At 48.4% G+C, this 12,274-nt stretch overlaps 6 protein-coding genes across 6 annotated transcripts, besides 11 other annotated features; all 6 read left to right on the top strand.

Moving 5' to 3' along the window:
* Window positions 1–12,274: part of a sequence feature (heterozygous, non-Esmeraldo-like haplotype) that runs on past both edges of the window.
* Window positions 187–2,064, top strand: Tc00.1047053504021.40 (hypothetical protein, conserved; the record flags this gene model as incomplete). The annotated part of the gene is made up of 1 exon (XM_810518.1): window positions 187–2,064. The coding sequence occupies one exon, from the start codon at window positions 187–189 to the stop codon at window positions 2,062–2,064; it is 1,878 nt and encodes a 625-aa protein (XP_815611.1).
* Window positions 2,193–2,222: a sequence feature (AT_rich).
* Tc00.1047053504021.50 (uncharacterized protein) lies at window positions 2,495–4,444 on the top strand (the record flags this gene model as incomplete). The annotated part of the gene is made up of 1 exon (XM_810519.1): window positions 2,495–4,444. One exon carries the CDS (start codon window positions 2,495–2,497, stop codon window positions 4,442–4,444), a length of 1,950 nt encoding a protein of 649 aa, XP_815612.1.
* On the top strand, window positions 4,759–5,766 carry Tc00.1047053504021.60 (hypothetical protein, conserved; the record flags this gene model as incomplete). Its single annotated transcript, XM_810520.1, has 1 exon — window positions 4,759–5,766. One exon carries the CDS (start codon window positions 4,759–4,761, stop codon window positions 5,764–5,766), a length of 1,008 nt encoding a protein of 335 aa, XP_815613.1.
* Tc00.1047053504021.70 (hypothetical protein, conserved) lies at window positions 6,189–7,577 on the top strand (the record flags this gene model as incomplete). The annotated part of the gene is made up of 1 exon (XM_810521.1): window positions 6,189–7,577. The coding sequence occupies one exon, from the start codon at window positions 6,189–6,191 to the stop codon at window positions 7,575–7,577; it is 1,389 nt and encodes a 462-aa protein (XP_815614.1).
* Window positions 8,288–8,314: a microsatellite.
* Window positions 8,455–9,246, top strand: Tc00.1047053504021.74 (hypothetical protein, conserved; the record flags this gene model as incomplete). Its single annotated transcript, XM_810528.1, has 1 exon — window positions 8,455–9,246. The coding sequence occupies one exon, from the start codon at window positions 8,455–8,457 to the stop codon at window positions 9,244–9,246; it is 792 nt and encodes a 263-aa protein (XP_815621.1).
* Window positions 9,389–9,410: a microsatellite.
* Window positions 9,492–9,538: a microsatellite.
* Window positions 9,868–9,915: a microsatellite.
* Window positions 10,074–10,221: a sequence feature (T-rich).
* Window positions 10,960–11,001: a sequence feature (T-rich).
* Window positions 11,144–11,174: a microsatellite.
* Window positions 11,382–11,407: a sequence feature (AT_rich).
* Window positions 11,439–11,783, top strand: Tc00.1047053504021.80 (hypothetical protein, conserved; the record flags this gene model as incomplete). The annotated part of the gene is made up of 1 exon (XM_810522.1): window positions 11,439–11,783. The coding sequence occupies one exon, from the start codon at window positions 11,439–11,441 to the stop codon at window positions 11,781–11,783; it is 345 nt and encodes a 114-aa protein (XP_815615.1).
* Window positions 12,017–12,053: a sequence feature (CT-rich).

Raw genomic sequence — 12,274 nt, 5'->3', positions numbered from 1 at the left:
TTCGAGGGTCCTTTTCTTTTTCCTCTATTTTCTTTTCTTCACGTCCACCCATCTGTAAATAATGCGGGGCGTTTTCTTTTTGTTTTGTTCGATACTGTGGGTAACGTGTCTCTCCTGTTCTTTGGTTGTTTCTCCCACTCTGTGTTTGGTTTGTTTTTCTTGGCCAGGACGGGCGGACAAAAAAACATGCGGCCCAGCCGCCTTTGGCTGTTACAATGGGGACATGCTGCCGTCGCGGGCACCGTCATACCACCAAAACGAAAACGGCAGTTTGTCATGAAGGAGGGGCAAAACTCTCACCACGGCAGCGATGTCAACAGGCACTCCCAAAAACACGTCTCCTCCGCGTCGTTTCGTCCTCCAATTAACCTTACACACGAGTTATCGCAGCGCGAGCAGTACCGCCTGCATCAAGAACAAGAGGGGGCAGAAATGTGTCGCCGCAGCGTACCGGGGGAGTGGCTTTCACCAATCCCAAAGCGTTACCGATTGTATGACGGCATCGACGAACACGGCTACGAGGCGGCACGGGTGTCTAAAGAGGACCGGCGAAAAATGCTTCAGGCAGCACTGGAACGAAACGCTGCGTCCGTGGTGGAATATACAGAAGGTGGTGAAGAAAACATCGACTTGGGAGGGATGTCTGCAGGCGAGTACCATGGACAAACGGATTCGATGACGATTCCAAGAGATTCTGCCCTGTACAACGCTGTGTTGGCCCGGGAAGAGCTTGACTCACGGAAGCGAAACAACACGTGGACGATGGCGCGAAAGCGACAACAAAGCGGGGGGATAGATATCATGGGGAAGGGAGAGGACAAATTGATGAGTGGGGGTGATGGAACTCAAGTGATTGACGACAAACGAAGGCGGCGTAGGCAGGACGAAGGCTCTTATACCAGTGTATTCGATGAAAATCTGCTAGAACCCAACTATGAGAGCATTGGTCAGCCCCGCTCGACCTACGGGATGCGAAAAATGCTTGTCGCCGGCCTTACCAGCTATCAAGCTGTCATAACACGGGAAGAGGAGGCAATTATTTCGGATGAGTTATTGCAGTTGCTTCAGGATACTCGTGCTGCATACATTGCGGAGGAAACGCGTTATTGTGTCAACCTCTACGAGAAGGAACTGGGGATACCAGGGAAGGACACACTGGCCTTTGCAATGAGTCGTGCCCCCACATTGCAGCGTGTGCTAGGACGCTTTTTTCACCTTGGTCTTATCCCAAGTTTACCCAACATTTGCCAAGTTAGTGAGATGATTGGGAACTTTTCTGGGTATCCAATTCACAAAAAACCAGCGACGATCGGCCCTTATGTTGGCATATTAAATCTCGTTTCCACAACGCTCATGTATCTTCAGCACTTGGACAACCCATGGTTCCCTCGACTGCACATGAGCCCACGAAGCCTCTCTGTGATTGAGCAGCCCTGCCTGGGTGATTACAAGATGGGATACAAGTGGACTCACCAGCCTTTCCACACCTTTGAGTACGGTACACGCATCTCAAAGGATTACCGTATCGAAGTGATGTTCGCTACCGTGGAGGTCGCGCAGATGCGGTACCTTGATGATGCCGTTCGACTGACGGAGTACGCGGTGAAGAAGCAACAGGAGGAAGGCGCTGCAGACAAACGAAGGCTGTTACCACCATTACCATCACCTGACACGCTGAGTGAGGGAGCAAACGAGTTCCGCGGGTCCACGGTCAAGTGGCTTGATCGACTTAATCGTCAGATGCACGCCTCGGAGAGGGGTGCGAGGTCGGGTGAGGCGGGTACCGCGATCGATGGAAATGCCCTTCGGGAGCAGTTGCTGGCATCGGGCTGCATCGGCGCGAAGTCACGAACACTTGAGACGTCCGTACAAGCCGCAGTCAGCACGGACGATGCGAATGAAAAGGGAAAGGAAAAATTCAGCCCTACGCAACGTCGCATGGCAGCGTTGAAGGCGCGTTACGAGTTTGCCAAACGACTAAAGGAGTCCAAGCCACAGGTGGGTTTGGGAGGTGGCGTACATGTGATTGAAGGACATTCGCCACGGAAACGTGATTCCTCTTAACACATATTGCCGTCTTTGCATTATTTGGGCACTGGCCGTGTCGTTGCGTTCTCTAACCCCTCCATGGAAGTGAAACAAATTATTCTGATTATTGTCGGCTGTTCCAATCATTGGTCCATTCTAGGTTGTTATATATATATATATATTTATTTATTTATCTTTGGTGGGAAGAAGGTGACTGTTTTTGACGGTGACTGTGGCTTATGTGTGGGCTTTTTGTTTCTTTGCGTGTTATTCCTTATTAAATTCCCTTCCAACTCCCTTTTTACTTGCGACTCCTCTGCAAATCACTCAGAGAGGAATGAGGAGTGGGGTGTAAAAGGAAGAAGCTCATACACAGAGATAGTGAGTGAGTGGGTGAGTGAAAGAGAAAAGAAGGGCGCCGAAGGTATTGTATTCAAGGCGTGTTATTTGTGTTGAACGGGTTGAGATGCGGGTCTCGAGGGTTTATGCCATGTGCGGCGCTTCGAGTATCTGTCGTCGGCCGTCTTGGACGCAACCGGGACAGGAAATACCCCCAAGCGTGGCCAATGCGCTCAGACAGAGTGAGAGAGACACTGTTGGTGTGGAGCTTCACCTCCCATCGTTTGCTTCGGTGGCCTTTGCAGGACGCGACGAGATGCGGCACCACGTGCGGCGGACGGTGGAAGCGGTAGACTCTGTGATTCATGCCTGTGCAGATGCGGCACTCCCGTTGGACTACATCACCTTGCGGTGTTGCGCACCATTTTCAGTTGGAGAATCGTGGACCGAGGAAGACTGGCACCTGGCGCTTTCTTTTTTGCGCGAAGTGGCGATGCATCTGCTTCCGACGTTTCCAGTTTCTTTGCTTTTTCCCATTACGGCGTCTAACACGCTACCCGCGCCGTGCATCAGCAAAATGTTCGACATGCTTCATCGCGTAGGCTGGAAAAATTTTTTGGTGGGGTTGCCAGCTTCCACCAGCAGCGCCATGGTGGGTGCGACGGCAGAGGGGGATCAGCCCCCCATGCATCCCGCGGTGAGGGGCTGGATTTCGTTGCTGCACGGAACAGGTGAACATCCTCGCTTTTCGAGGTCTCAGCCCATTCCATGGACGGGGCTATTTCCATGGATTTTGCAGGAAGGATTTTTTGACCGCTTTTCGGTTGGGCTTTCCGTGGACCTGTACACCTCGTTGCAATCACTGTCTTTCCTAAGAGAGGCTGGTGATGAGAGCGGAGGTGAAAACCGCGTCAGTTCCTCACCGAAGCAAGCCAGGAGGGAAGCTGGGTCGAGTTCCACGCAGGAACAGCTCTTAAAACTTCGACAAACCACAAGAAAAGAAAAGGATTTGTTATGGAATCAGCAAGAGAAGGAGCAGCAGCAGCAGCAGTTGAGGACGCAAAGTTTTCAAGGGAGTAAAGGGCCGGAGCTCATAACTCTTTCGGCACCCCCAAGGGAATTTTCGGACATGTTTTTGTCCCAGCACCAGTCTTTCCTGGATGCGGAGAACAGCGATGTTGGGCAAGAGATATTGATGATGGCCCAGTTTCTTCAGCAGGTATCCGAGGAACATGCACCCAAGCAGGAAGATCGGCTGCAGAAAAAAAGTACAGCCTCAGTAGAATATGAAGTAGGCGTTGTAAATGAGAAGAAGGGCACGAGCGATGCTGCAGCGGGGCGGCAACTGGGGAACTGCACGTTGTATTGGCAGTTGTTGGAGGAAATTGCACAGCGAACGCGTGCCCAGTACCTGTGCACAACACCGTGTGTCAATCCTGCTTCCCTACTGGCGTGGAAACAAGCTTGCGTGGAAAAATTTGGCTGTAAAAATAATGGCATGAATAATCAAGGCGATAATTCTTTTTTGACTTTCCTACCAGTTGTGCATACACTGTGGCCCCTTCTTCATCCCGTGCAGGTTGAAAGAGTACGTCGGCAGACTATTTTCTCGGCAGCCATTATGGACGACAAGTTTTTAACGGACGCGCTTGAATTTATACCAAAGGAAACTCAGCAGGCGCTCCAACAGGCGTTGCGCGACATTCCCCCTTTGTATTTGCAGCGGGCGTTGAATGGTGCAGTGGAACCGCGAAGAGAAACGCAGATTCACCACGAGGCGGGCGGTGTGCGTTTGTCATGTGGGAACGGCGGCCGTTCCAATGTCTCTGAAATTTTTGGTGCAGGCACGGCAACGCATCAGGCTCTTTTCTCTGATATGCCCGCAGGTGTATTGCATCATATCTGTGATGTGGAGAAGACATTTCGTCAGGGTCCTATGAAGAAGATCATCGAGAACTCGATTGAGACTATTCGCTCAGGTGGTGTACATGCAAGTAAATGTCATTTTCTTATTTCTGTTCCTTGTGACATGGAGCTTCCGGTGCTGTCTGAGTCTCTCCGACTCCTTTGCCCGTGAGTACATGAATTAGAAAAAGTAAACGGATAAGAGGAAAAAATACGCGAAATGGGGGTGGTGATACCGCTTTTGTCAGACTTTTCTTTGGCTTCCAGACTGCCGCTTTCGACTAAAATAATTTTTATGTCAGTAAGTAAAGTTTGCTGGAAGTCCATGTGTGATTGTGTGCGGAAGAGCTTCTACTTTGCGTTTCTCGTCTCTTGTCCCTTTGCGAGAGAAGTGACAGAACAGAGAAGGAGTGGTTTTTCTTTGGTTGTTGCTGCTTTTTCTCACTCCCTGGGAGTGCATCGGTGCACACAACAACAACAACAAAAATGTGGCGTCGTGGTCAGTGTCTGCGTGCCCCTCCAAAAGTGCTCTGCTTGACAATGATCCCCGGTGGCGGGGCAATGACGCCGGCGCTGCAGCAGCTTGGGTACACCCCATACACCTTCCAGCACACCTTCACAGAGGGTCGTGTGAATACACATCCACAAGAGTGGTGCATGGTGCTGGATAAACAAAAACCGTTTAACCCCGCCATTCTTGAAGTCAACCATGGAGAAACAAGTGGCGATCGGAAGGGATTTGACGCTCTTGTCGGGCCGCCATGTACCTTGGCTTTTGAAGCAATCTTGAAGGTGTGTCCTCTCAGTACCCGTATCATTCTTGTAGAGGAAACCGACAAAGACGCATGGGCGAGGGATGCAGCGGCCATCTGGGACCCATTGCTACGACAGACAGGACAGGCAGCAAAGCGGCAAGCCGGCGTCCACCTCCACCAGATGGTCTTAAGGATGACGAAGGGTATGACAGGACCGAATCGAAAACTTTTTGCAGCAACTACCTTGGAAATGCTAGAAGAGCGTGTGAAGACTGTGGTGCCAAAAGATAGGCTGCTTGTGTATCGCTACGGAAGTGGCTGGGAACCACTTTGTCACTTTTTATCCAAACCGGTCCCGTATTCAAGTGACGCGGGTGTCATTTCATTTCCCCCATATGAGAGCGGTACTGAGTTAGCAGCAGACTTGAGTTATCGTTTGCAGCGAGTGGAGCGGGTCGTGCTGTGGGTGACCTGCTTCCTCTTTGCTGCGTTGTTTGCTTTGTACACACCGCTCTATACACAACTGCGCGATAGTGTCGTGGCATACTACGATGAATACCGTGAGGCCTTTGAGCCTGTTTTGCGGGAAAACGAGGGAAAGACGCTCTCGTTACGAAAGGCATTGGTACTGGCGAAAAATACCACCATGTCCTTTGAAGAAAAGTGGCGTGCGCGTGGGGGTGTGATTGGGGCAGCGGAGGAGGCATTACGCAAAATTGGCGATAGCGGCCGCGGATAAAAGGAAGGGCTTTGAGGAAGGTTAATGGCTTTTTGTTTATTTATTTATTTTCCTCCCTTTTCGTCCTTTTTATTATTTCATTCTTGTACCCTCCGTGAGTGTGTCTTCTTACTTGTTGGTTGTCCGTTTTTTCCTCCTCTGTGGCTCGGGGTTACGCCGGTCCTTTTTTTCGTTTTTTTTTTTTTTTTATTCCACAGCAGTGGCGTTGAAGGGGGCATCGGGTTCTATCTTTTAGATTCTCCCTCCAGCCATCGGCGGTTGTCAGCGCCATCCGCACTAACGAGGCAAGAGGCGGAGAGTGCAGGGAAGACGGAATTATTGTTTCATATAGAAAGCAAAAAAGGAGGGGGAAATACTTTCTTTTTTTGGGGGGTGGAGAGCAGTAGACGGGGCGGGTGACGAAGAAGAGGGACGGCGCCACGATGTTTTCTGTTGTGGGGACCGCCAAAAGTGGCGGCGACGGCGCAAATATCAAAAATAACAACGACAATCCATTCGAGCGCCTGCAGCCGCCGTTGCGTAGCGAGGAGGACGAAATCCGAAAAGGCATTTTTGGTCAGGCGCTGCGGCTGCTGCACACCGCCACAGATGAGGATAAGTTACGCTGGCGACTTGCCATCGAGGAGGCCATTGCCGCACGACAGTCCATATCGCGTATGAATAAAAAGACGGCCGTGTCGGAGGGGGTCGCTGATGTGACTCCGCTCGTCGGATTTGCCGCAGTGAAACGTCCCCGTGACGATGGCAAAGGGGAGGAAGAAGAAAAGGAAACAGGGACGGAGGAGAATGGGGGAGGCGGGGATGGAGATCAACGCCCAGTTGTTGCGGCCGCCAAGGATAGTTTTGGCTTTCGCACCGGTGCCGAAGATACACCGATGAAAGACACAGAATTTATTGCAGCATATCTTCGCACGTTGCTTGATAAAGTTGTGGGTTTAAGTCTTCTTGAGCTCCATGTTGACGCTCTACGGGTCTTGTGTATCATTTTGAGTATTCCGCTTCCCAAGAGCCGCAGCAAAATGACGCTCTACAGCACTCTTGCCAGCTTTCACTACACGCATTGTGAGAAACTTGGCAAACGTGTCTCGAGCTCCCACAATGTGCAGGCACAGCTGAAGCGCGACGAACAGATGATTCAAAAATTGTTTCCAGCGGGTTCCACATCCCAGACAAATTCAGGTATGGGAAGAAACAGAGCAGCAGGGGCAACAACAACAACAACTGCATCGCGACCATCAGGCATCACCAAAACTGTTAATTCTACCACTCTCAGCAAACACAGCAACAGCAGTTGTACCGATAAAAGTGCTAGTAATGGCAGTGCCAACCACAAGAAGGGCACTCGGTCCATGCTAACTGCTGTGGACAGCAATGTTTCCCCTCTAGATGACACTCCACGGAGTCGCAGAAGGAAGCTTGTTTCCGATACCGGGGCGAAACCACAAACCAAATCTCCCTTGGAGAGGGATGCGAAGGACACACCAGCGGGGGTGGAGGGAGAGTCAGAGTTGGAGGTACGGCACACGGGCAAAGTCTTTGCAGACGCCCCTGTCTTCCGCCAGGCGATGGCGGTATCACGGAATAATGAGGAAGAGGAAGAAGAGGAGGAATGGACAATGGCGCAACTGGAGAAAAAAGTGGCGTCGGTGGTTCAGTTATATGACCCTGTGACGTCTGCGGTGGTGGTGAAAAAATTAGCTCAGATGGGATATCGCAAAGCATGCGCCATGGAGAAAGTAGAGGCAATCCTACGCAGTTTCCATCAGCGTGAACTTGTTTTCTACGACAACGGCATTGCGTATCTCCTTTAGATATTTTTTACTTTATTATGCAAAGTGTTATTGTGTGTGCGTCTTTCCTAAGATTGCCGTGTGGAGACTTACGTTATAAAATGTTGTGAGATGAACAGATGCAAGCATAGACTTATTCCTACATGCATTTGCCCTTTCCCTCATCTCATCCCTTTATATAATGTTATCTTTTATTTTTTGTTGTCGTTCTTGTTCTTCTTGCAATTATTCTTGGGAAGAGTGAGTGGGACAGAAGAAAAATAAAACGACAAGAGATATGTTAAGAAACAGATGATCACGAGAGCAAAAAAAAAAAAAAAAGAGTGAAGGTCTTAATCTTTAAGGTTTTGTCTTGTGTTGATTTTGTGTCGCTGAGTCGTTGCCACTGATGCACCAATACCACGCACGGTGTTTACTGGCGTAGAGTTGGATACATATATATATATATACAGAGAGAGAAAAGGAAGGGGAGAAGAAATGGAAGAATGGGGGTGGAGGCGGCAAATGCGGTGTGGTGATTGGGTTTAAGGGGAGAAAAGAGCATATGCACATGTGTGTGTGTGCGTATGTGGAATCATTGCCATAGAACACATCTTTTTTTAATTATTTTTGACGGTTTATATTTTATTTTTTTCATGGACAGAAATGTGATCCGTCTTGTGGTTTTGTGTTGGACTTGTTTTTTGTATTCTTTTTGTTTGTTTGTGCGATCGTGTATGATGTGTGGAGCCTTTTTTCCTTTTTTTTTTTTTTTTTTTGGGTGGGTGGGGCGGGCACTTCCATTTCTTGCCAATAGGTCACTGTTAAGTAGGGGAAGTTGGCAGTGTGTGTTCGTTCTTTTTTTTGTGCACGTTGTACGCCACTGCTAGACATTGACACTAGTAATTCTGTTTACTTGATGTTCTCAACCCTCCCCAATTTGGATGACGGGGTGCTGGCGCTGTTGATTGCTGTATGCACACTGGTGTCTTACTTGGTCTCCTTGTACTGGTGGCAACTGGTTCCACGCCTGTTTTACCCAGAGGAGAGGAAACTTGAGGAAAAAATAGCGCTGCTGCGGGCAGAGGCGGAGCGATGCAACACCACCGATCAATTGCATCTTCACGGCAAGCTTACCCGTCAGGTTCAGTTACTCATAAAAGAACTGGCGCAGACACGGAATCAGCGTTTTTCTCTCTGTTGCCCTCAAAACAGAAATAAGACGGGGAATGATAAGCGTCGTTGGTTATTCTTTGGTACTTTTTTGGCCCGTTTAAAGTACTTCCTACCCACATTCATAGACCTGCTCATATCATTTGGGTTCATAATCCCGTTCCTGTGCCTGTTCGGCAATCGTCCAGCTGTTGTAGCATTTCCACACTGTTTTCGTCATTGTCTACCTTCGCTTATGAACTGGATAGAGGCGGTGGTGATGTCGGTGTTACTCGGCCCACTTCTGTGGAGCTCGAAGAGCCACGGCTGTGTCAATGGTAGTACGTGGGAAGGGAACCGCCGTAATTTGCTGCCTGCACGTGGGTGCAACAGTGACGTTAGTGGCTTTGCATTTTCTGACACCGCAGGTACGGATGTCCCGCTGAAAACCGCGGATGGCAGGGATGATGGAGAAATCAAGAGCCTCGGGCTTCTCTCCTGGTTTTTAGTCTGCTACTTCGCCGTCCGCTTCTCACGCCGTGTGCTTTTGCGGAGATAAACGCGATTGAAGGGACGAGCAAAACACGACCAACGAACGGGAAAAAAGTATTAGGACGATATATAAGCTCGTTGTTGTTGTTGTGGCGGTGGTGGTGGTAGTTTACGGGGCGGGGGAAAAATTGCGTGTGGATTGGATGTCGTTTTTTTTTTTTTTTTTTTTTTGAACGGTGCTTCTGCTTTTCTTTGCCCCTTTTACAATTTGATGGCGACGGGAAGAAAAGCCCGGGGGGCGCAGCCAACATGGAGAAGAAAACTACAAAAAAGAAAAAGAAAAGGAAAAGACAAGAAAACACGTACGCGCACGAATAAAACAAAAACAACGTATATAAATATAAATATACTTTTTTAGGCCTTTTTTCCTTATTGTTTTACTTGCGCTGTTGAAGATGTCCGTCTTGCCTCATGCGTTAAAGACGCCAGCGTTTCGTTGTTCACCTTGTATGAGTGGGGCCCGGTGTGCAGGTTATCTCTAGTCCTTCCCTAACCCTTATTGGCTTTGTTTGCGGTCTGTTTGTGTTGTTTTGCCCGTTTTTTTTTTTCTTTTGGAGGGTGCTGGTGGTGGTGGGGAGGGGAGGGGCATTTTTGTTGTTGTTGTTGTTATTACATGAGCTTGTCACTATTTTTTTCTTTTTCTTTTTTTTCTTTTTTTTTTTTTCTCTTTTCTTTTAAATGGCCCTTCCCACCGCTGCTATTCTTGAGTTCATTGTTACTATTGCCCCAAATTGTACCTGTAGATATGTGGGAGCATCGCTTACTATATCCCCTGCTTTTGATAGATATGTATGATAAGTATGCGTCTTGTTTTTGGTCATGCGTGGGAAGAGGTGCTTTTGATTGCCTGGTTTAGTTTGCGTTCTTACTTTTATTTTTTACCTTTTTTTTTTTTTTTTGCTTGTTTGTTTGATTAACCGTTCTTCTTGTGCAAAATGTTTCTTTTTTTTTTTTTGTTTGTGTGTGTGTGTGTGTGTTTATTAGTCTGTCTTATCGTTGAAACGGCAATAAGAGCGAACGCAGCGGTGAAAGAAGTGTGTTTGAAAGAAAAGTGTGAGTTTCCCTTTTTGTTGTTTGTTTTAAAGAAGTATGCGACGGAGAAACGTGGGTTGTGAAGGAAGGAGGGAGGGAAGTCATCCATGCGTGTGGGGTCAAAAGGAGATAACGCCCGAAGAAGAAGGAGATAAACAAAGGAGGAGACGGGGGGTGGGGGAAGGTGTAATCCACACGATGGGTAGTACACCGAGACAACATCTGCGTATTTATCCGTATGCAGGAGTGCGTGTGCCCAGACACGCCTAGCTGGAGGGAGGGGAGATTAGCGGAGGGAGGGGAGAACAAAAAAATTGGACGTGGGGAAGGAGGGCAAAGTAATGATGATGTTGATTACTGGGATAACGAGTGGGGTGAGGAGGCAAAAAGAAAAAAAGTAATAAATGAAGGAAAAGTGGCTAAAGAAGGCGTTTTTTTTTTTTTTTTGTCTCTGTCTGTGTAGAGTTTTTCCTCAGTAAAAAAGAGGGAAAAAAAGGAGTAAATCCCACTCCGTTCCACGCATTCACACACACACGCATGAAGCCGCACAAAAACGGCGGGGCGATCCGCTGCAGGGGGAAGGGGAAAATAAAATGGGCAGGTGAATGCTGCGTGGGCGGGGGGAGGAGGTGTCGCTCCCACCACCGACGATAGATAAGAGTCGGCCCACTCTCATTCACCGTTTGCCTTCTTTTTTTTTTTTTACTTTTCTTTTTTTGTTGTTGTTGTTGTGCCGCAGCGTCTTTGAAGAAGTTCGGAATGAAAAAATGAAGAGACCACCGGTAGGAGTTTGTTTTTGTTGTTGTGTGGAATTGAATTGTTGTGTTTCCATGCATCTTTTAATTTTATGTTTCCACCTTTCCTTTTTTTTTTCTTTCCTTCTCTCTCTCTCTCTCTCTCTCTGTGTGTGTGTGTGTGTACGAATGGGGTTTTGTGTGGCGCTGGTGGCTGTTTCTAATTTATTATTATTGTTTTCTTCTTTCCCCCCCCCCCCCTTACATGCGCACATATTTGATTTTTGCCGCACCTTTCGCAACGCGAGGGATAAAAATTAGGCGGAAGGCAGGAGGAAACGACATTCAAAGGAGGCGGGAGAGAGGAGGGAAAAGGAATAATAAAAATAAATAAATAAATATCTTTTTGTTGTTGTTGTTTAAGGACGGTATCATGCAACCGCCGACCCCTCCAATGACGCCATTTGAGCAGGACGTCACAAGAGCGTTTCAGCTGTTGGGCTCCGTTCGCGTTCAGTCGGCCATGTTACACCGCAGCACGACTTTCTGTGTGGATCGCTGTCTCGACACGGAGGAGCTGTACACGCTGCTGCGCACCACGCAGGCCCCAATTCGATATCGACTGAACGCAGACCTCGCAGAGAAAAAGTGCGTCACGAGCTGCAGCGCCAAGTGGGATGAGCTGTACCGCATGACAAACATGCGTGTGAACGAGGATGAGACGCGGAGGGTGCAGTTGAATGCCATGTCGTCCATGATGGAGGCCATGCGACAGTGAAGAGGGGAAAGGCTTCTCTGTTGCTTAACACGTTACGCTCCACCGATGAACGGTTCCAGTGGGAAGGAGGGGAATGTGTGTGTGTGTGTGTTTTATCTGTGCGTCTTGCCTTCCATTCCTTTTATGGGAACGCTGACGTTGCCTCCATTCACCTCCTCCAATTGGTTTTTGGTGCTTCATTCTTCCTTCTCACTGTGTCTGTTCAATTTAGTGCAATATAACTTCTTTACAGATCTTTCTACCTTTTTCCATCTCTCTCTCTCTCTCTCTGTGTGTGTGTGTGTAGTTCTTTTTTCATTTGTTATTTTCTCCTTTTTACCTCCCTCCTATTGGACTACGCGGCTCCCTGTGTTCCCCATTGAATTACGAGAGGCTCCCTTTTTTTTTTTTTTTTTGTAGTTTTGCATTTTGTTTTGTCTTTCTTGCAAGCCATCGGAGGGGGAAAAAAAAGATACCTGCCGTGCGTCACACGAAATAGTTGTCCATAAGCG

The sequence above is a fragment of the Trypanosoma cruzi genome, genomic scaffold (assembly GCF_000209065.1).
Source record: "Trypanosoma cruzi strain CL Brener 1047053516323 genomic scaffold, whole genome shotgun sequence".
Classification (NCBI taxonomy): Eukaryota; Euglenozoa; class Kinetoplastea; order Trypanosomatida; family Trypanosomatidae; genus Trypanosoma; species Trypanosoma cruzi.
This window is presented reverse-complemented; position numbering and strand designations above follow the sequence as displayed.